Source organism: Tarenaya hassleriana, unplaced genomic scaffold (assembly GCF_000463585.1).
Source record: "Tarenaya hassleriana unplaced genomic scaffold, ASM46358v1 Cleome15, whole genome shotgun sequence".
In the NCBI taxonomy this organism is placed as follows: Eukaryota; Viridiplantae; Streptophyta; class Magnoliopsida; order Brassicales; family Cleomaceae; genus Tarenaya; species Tarenaya hassleriana.
The window spans coordinates 676411-682979 of NW_010964923.1; the positions used below are offsets into that span (position 1 = coordinate 676411).

Here is a 6569-nt window from a genome sequence, read left to right on the forward strand (position 1 = left end):
AGGGAAAGATCTGGTTTCTGGTAAGGCAATATTTAATTCGAATGCCTCTATGAGCATATGGGTATATGCTATTTATAGGTAAATTTGGGATCTTTTGTTGTCTGTGGATCAATACTTCTATAAGAAATTAGAATGTGTAACTTCAGCATCTCTTGCAGTGAAATATTAATGTTTAAGAGCCCTGATTGAAGTTGATCCATCTAAGGGGCATTTATATGAGTTTTAAAGGTTGAAGGAACAACTTTTGTGAGCTCATGAAAAGTTTGTTCTTCAATTGATGCATATGAATCCTGCTCTCCTTTTGGTTGTGTAAGTTCGAGCAGCAAAAACACGATCCATCATAAGATGAAACGTTCTTGCTATTCGAAATATCAGCCATACTACCTTGTGGCATAGACAGTAGTAACCATCGTGGAGGAATTGCCAATGTGTGTTACTTCAGCTGAAATTTGGGTAGTGAATGTCGAGTTTGGAGATGCCTGATGGTTTAAAATTGTCGAACCATATGAAGAGGAGAAAGATCGAGGCTTTTTTCTGCTATGCCTTAGTATCTTTTTCATGATGTTTAGATAGAACTCGAGATCTCATTAACCTTCCATATCTCGGCAGCTACCTAATTGCAGCAATGGGTTTGCAAGTCATTTGGAGCCTCGGCCTTGCACTGCTCGACACGTTCGCTTTACTGAGGAACAAAGCACTTCGCAGTGCTGTTCTGGTTAGCCTCTTTGTAGTTGGAGATTGGGTAATCGGCTTTTCTCTCTCTACTTCACTCTCTCTTGAGGGGACTCAAGACAGAACATCCATTACTTGTCTTCTTTTTTTCCCTGTTTATTAGGTTACGGCTACATTGTCTCTAGCAGCAGCATCCTCAGCAGGAGGCATCACTGTCTTATACTTCAGTGACTTGGGGCATTGCAGTTTTGCAGAAGAGTGTTGGAGGTACCAACTCTCAGTGGCCTTAGCCTTCCTTTGTTGGATCGCCATTGCTACTTCTTCACTTACCACTCTCTGGTTACTTGCCTCTGGGTGAACAACAAGGAACTTTCTCTGTACTGTACAGTTCCATGTATTGTATTGAAAGAAAGGGTAAAGAAAAAATCGAAATCTTGATTCTTCACCGTGTTTATAGAAAGGATTACAGAATCTAACTCATGTTTAACCCTTCAAATTCCGCACAAAGTTTTCACCTTTTTTTGGTCATCTTTGTTCATCTGTTGGCTGCAGTAAGTTTGTTCATTGAACGGAAGTGATTGTAAATTCAGACGCTGTAATGTTTTTGAGGAAAAGTAAAGATCTTTGTAAGAGAAATGTTGTGTTTTTCTTTGCATTGTCTGTCAGCATGGATAATGAAACCCTTGTGTTTGAAACTGTATGCAAACTCCTGAGCTATAGAGAAATCAGAATACAGTCAATCCCTTTGGTATGCATTGAGAAGAATCAGAGTTTTCCATCACATTTTTATTCAAAATCCCATTCCAACAGTAAAGATTACACTTTGCCAATTCCTAAAACCAGTCCAAGATAAGATTATCTCGATTCCATATCCATATATAGGATAAAGAAGCATCTGAACAGGTGGAAAAAGCTTTACCCAGGTGTCCAAAGTGATCGGTGGTCATAAATGAAGATCGAGTTTTTAAGCAGCAGGAGGCCTGAGTTCATGATCACGGGACGTATCACGAGTGGAGGGAGGCAAGTATTGCCACATCGGGACGTACCCGTAACTCGGGAAAACAGCCATTTTGTTCGGATGGAATGCAGCTGCGGCCATGAATCCCGGAGAAGATGGAACCGTCATTGCTTTCAGCTTCTCCTCCATCTTCTCCTTATCCGCCTTCAGTACATGCTTCTCCTCCCTCAGCTCATGCTTCTCCGCCTTATTTCAAAACGTTTACCAAGAACATCAAGCGAGTTTTTTCATTCAGCTGGATGGATATCGGATTTTGAGCAATTCATATAGGTAATACCGACCTTCAAACACTTGATCTCTTCTAAAAGCTTCTGGTTCGTTTCTTTAAGTTCTTGAGCTTCACTCCTGAGCTGATTCAGGACTCGGATTGCGTCATCGAGTATAGTAGGCTTGTCCGTCTTTGGTGGCCTCCCGGGCTCCAAAACCGAGCTTAGATCCATGAATCTGAAACATATATCCATTTTCCCCAGTGAGATTACGAAATAAATCGGATCAAAAACTAACTTTTTGAATATGAACATAAACACCCTCGACTACATGCCTGTCGTTTAGTTTTTCTCTCCTCAATCTTTCACGGCATGCTTTAGTTCCCGGCCTGCTACATGATCCGACGCGTCCCCTGTGAGAATCAGAGATTGTTTCAATGAAATCTTATCACTAGGAGAAGCAAGAATGGTGGATACAGTCCGTGCCGATAAAGAAGAATCACAAACAAGAACATATTGACCAATGAATGGACACAAACAAAAACATGTAAACACACAAGAGTTGAAGCCATCAAGATTCAGAGTCTAAGGGGAAGTCGGGGAATCTAAAGTTACCGCTTTCGTGAGCATTCTTCGTCGACTAGTTCTTGTTCTTGCTTAACAATGCCACCAGATGATGCAGAATCAATATCCAATCCAAAGCTACAGACTTGTTCTTGTTCCTGAATTGCGAAATCGATTTGAGCTCCAACCCCACGTAACTGATCTTGCTCTTGTCTTGGCAGCAACATTACATCAGATATTGCGAAATCGAATTCTGATACATCTCGAAACACTACTTGTTCTTGTTCTTGTTCTTGTCGCTGGACAATTCCGCCAGAAGCTGAGAAACCGAATTCTGGATCAGACCTGGAGACTTGTTGTTGATCTGCCTGGAAAATTCCTTCAAAAGCTGCGAGATTCGGATAGAACTGTTCTTGTCCTTGCCTCAAACTGGCAACATACGAGGCCACATCGTTTTCTGCTCCACCACTAACGATCAGACAACAAAACACATCTCCATTAATGGACTGATTCCACAAATTGAATCTAATAACAGCTTAAGAACGTCGACAAATTAACCAAATTATGACAAAAAAGGAACCCTTTTTCTGGTAAACAGAAAAGATGAACGCTTTAAACGATCAAAACACGAACACCCAGAGATCTAACAACGCTATTGAAGCAAGAAATTGAATGAGCTTTCTCCATCCAACATAAAAATACAAACTTTTCACGAGAATCTACACGAACTGTGGAACAAACGAAACCCCAGAAATTCAAACAGAGAGAAAACCCAGAAAGGAGGCATAAAATCGAAGAAGGAAGCGAAAATGCATGAACTGAAACAGATCGAAAAGCAGAGGAAGGGGAACGAACGTACATAGGAGAACAGGGAACCCTTGGACTGTCCAAAATAAAATCATCGACGTCGAGGAAATTCGAGTCGCCCATAGAATTCATCCGACTCTCATACAGATTGATTGAGAATCTGAAATTCTTCGGGAGAGACGCCAAAAAAATAAATATTAAACTCGAAAGAATAATAATAATAATAAAAAGCTAATGATGTGGCTGGAGATAAGAATGATGGGAGCAATATTCGGGCAGGGGTGATTGAAACGGAAGCTTTCGCAAAATTTGGAAAAACCCAAAGAAATTGGAATTAAAATATTAAATTTCCCCAATTAAATTACACCGATACAAATGTAGAAAAAATATATTGTGGGGTTTTTAGTAACCCACGCAATTTCCGAATGAGAATCATTGAAGTCCGCTTTTTCGAAAAGAGGGTTTGTCGGAGATGCGGCCGCGATGGTTCGGCGTTTGTCACCAGATCCAATTTGAGAGTCTAAAGCAGATATTATTCATTCTCACTGTAAAATGGTAATTTTATATATTTAAAAATTATTTAGTGCATTATAATTTAAATAAATATTTATAAAGAAATGCGGAGAAGTTGGCGTAAGAGAAAAAAAAATCGATTTTTTTCAAAAATCGAAGTCGATCATGTAGGTCAACGTGTAAAAAGTAATCACCAATAGTATTCAGACACGTGGAATGGAAAGTCTGCCTCTTCGTATTGCCAACCGCCGCCGCTCTTAATGATGAGTCAAAGCCAAATGGGCCTCTAATTGGGCCTATAATAATAGACATTGGACCCAATATAATGGGCCTAGCATGTTATTTTATTACCTTTTTTAAGCTTTTCTGGCCAAAACACGTTGTAAATTAAAAAAAGATTCGAGGTTGACCAATTTCCTTTTTGGTCAACGAAGATTACACCCCCAAATGTAAAACAAATTTTACTTGTATTCTTTTTATTTTTTATGACCCACAATGTCAAACCTGATTTTTGTTTTATGGTCCAAACCCACATTGGCCAATGCGTTCACACAACTAATCATTCACACATACACATACATATACATATACATTGATACATATATATGTACACGTACACGTAAAGGTTAACACATATTTATATAATATCTTCCGAGAGTTTCTGTTATGGTCGTGAAATGATTTGACTCGATTGGACACACGTGCGGTCAAATGTTCATGTGATATTTTAATTTGAAAATTGACCAAAAAGTGAGAATAATAATAATAATGATATAAAAATAATAGCAAGGAAAGGCGATAGAAGACTTTGTCGTTGGTGTTGTTAGCCGTCTCCTTGACCATCCAGATTCATTGGACCTTCACTCCCTATTTTGTTTTTTATTTAATTCCCTCAAAAATCATATTAAAATGTTACACAAAACGACTGAACACATGATCTGCTGACGAATTATCTGGTTAATTAAATGATCGAATTATATAATCCTTTTGTTTAATACAATAATTGTTACAGTTATGGATCGGTGCTTTACATCGCTTACAACAAAAACGAAATAAATTTTAAATTTTGTAACGGGATGGATTTTATATTAATTACGTAGGAGCACACGTTGGAATTCATATCATCCACTAGATTCTCCACGTGGCAAATAAGCAAACCCGGCGTTAGACTTCCCTTTTTTTTCCACGTATAAATTCTCCAGCATGTGATGAAAAATTTATCCAACGAAGAAATCATCGTATAACACAAAAACGAGAGGGAAACAAAAAAAACAACAACAACATGGAACATAACAACAACGGCAACAACAAGTGCAGATACTCAAACTCCGACACAACTACCGCCACCGGACAGGTTAAGTACAGAGGCGTACGGAGGCGCCCGTGGGGCAAATACGCGGCCGAGATACGTGATTCGGCTCGGCACGGGGCACGGGTTTGGCTTGGGACATTCGAAACGGCCGAGGAGGCGGCTCGGGCCTACGACCGAGCCGCCTACGCCATGAGAGGCTCATTGGCTATCCTGAATTTCCCCCACGAGTACCCCACGGGTAGACATTCCGGCGGGGCCTCCTCCTCCGCGGCCGCGGCCACAGCTGCTACTTCCTACGGCGGAGATGGCGGGAAGGAAGTGATAGAGTTTGAGTATTTGGATGATAGTTTGTTGGAGGAGCTCCTAGAATACGGGGAGAGTTATGGTAAAAACACTCCTAACGAAGATTAAGTACTCTTACACACGCGTTAAATAAGAGAAAGGATAAGAAGAAGGAGGGTGTGTTTTATATTTTTCTTTTTCAGGGTATAATTAAGATTATGAATATAGTTATGGTATTGTCATGAAGCATATGCAGCCGCATATAAATGCTTCTGCATTTGATGGAAGGTTGAATTTTCTTTACTTTTTAGTACAAGTCTTTTGAAAAGACGAGCGTTTCATGCCAAACCGTCCATGATGTCCGTGAGGACGATGCCATGCATGCACAAACGGAAAACTATATATTACGATCCAACGGTTGCGAATGGCACGTAACGTTAGCGTTAATTAACTTAAGGAATGAGATACCGCAAGCACTCGGAGACATTTTGATGGAAAGACGGATAGGTTTGAGGGTTTCGTATGCACTATATGTAACCACTACTCCTCATATTCCTCACGAATTGGCTTGCAATATGCATGCCGAATCATGAGAATGAAAATTACGATTGGAAACAATTTGTTTTTCGGGATATGTTTACGACATTATCGATTATATGGACCTGATCATATATCCGTAACGTGTAACATACTATTGTTATTCCTATGGAACATCTTCCAAAAGTCATCCAAGACCGTCTAAAAACAGTGTCTTGATCTTTTTCGGAATATGTTTCTGTTGGTAGGGGAGATGTCGGTCCAACATGCTCTTAAGCATACAAATTGGGATATTTTGATCCTTCATGATCGATATTCCAAAAAAAAAAAACAGTGAAGAAGATACATGCTCGTAATAGGACGATCAAAATTATTCAATATACCAAAAAAAAAAAAGTGTTAATCTATATATAACATGTTTCATATCCAAAATTAAAAAAAAAAAATCAAGAAAAGAAAAGCGTGTATGCGTGCTTATAAGACCCTGATCATTCAAGAAAACACAAATTACATGCACGTTTCTTACAATTATTGCCGAGGCACACTAGCGAATGTGTGGAACTACACACGCATACATACATATATATATATATATATATATATATATATATATATATATGTATATATATATATATATGTATGTATATATATATATTTA

General features: G+C 39.0%; 3 protein-coding genes across 3 annotated transcripts in view; 2 read left to right on the top strand and 1 right to left on the bottom strand.

Annotated features, from left to right (window-relative positions):
- Positions 1–1202, top strand: part of LOC104808616 (CASP-like protein 5B3) — a 1988-nt gene extending 786 nt beyond the window's left edge. Inside the window, exons 2-3 of the mRNA XM_010534330.2 lie at positions 610–742; positions 836–1202. Coding sequence (XP_010532632.1) covers positions 610–742; positions 836–1030 — 328 coding nt within the window. The 3' untranslated portion in view covers positions 1031–1202. The remainder of the gene's footprint in view (positions 1–609; positions 743–835) is intronic.
- A 201-nt stretch (positions 1203–1403) lies between these two features.
- On the bottom strand, positions 1404–3531 carry LOC104808617 (transcription factor bHLH104). Its single transcript, XM_010534331.2, has 5 exons — positions 3320–3531; positions 2512–2928; positions 2232–2309; positions 1972–2134; positions 1404–1876 (listed from the first exon to the last, which is right to left on the bottom strand). Exons 1-5 carry the CDS (start codon positions 3397–3399, stop codon positions 1637–1639), a joined length of 978 nt encoding a protein of 325 aa, XP_010532633.1. The 5' UTR covers positions 3400–3531; the 3' UTR covers positions 1404–1636.
- A 1531-nt stretch (positions 3532–5062) lies between these two features.
- Positions 5063–5503, top strand: LOC104809088 (ethylene-responsive transcription factor ERF095). Its single transcript, XM_010534985.1, has one exon. It carries the CDS (start codon positions 5063–5065, stop codon positions 5501–5503), a length of 441 nt encoding a protein of 146 aa, XP_010533287.1.
- Positions 5504–6569: the final 1066 nt, after the last annotated feature.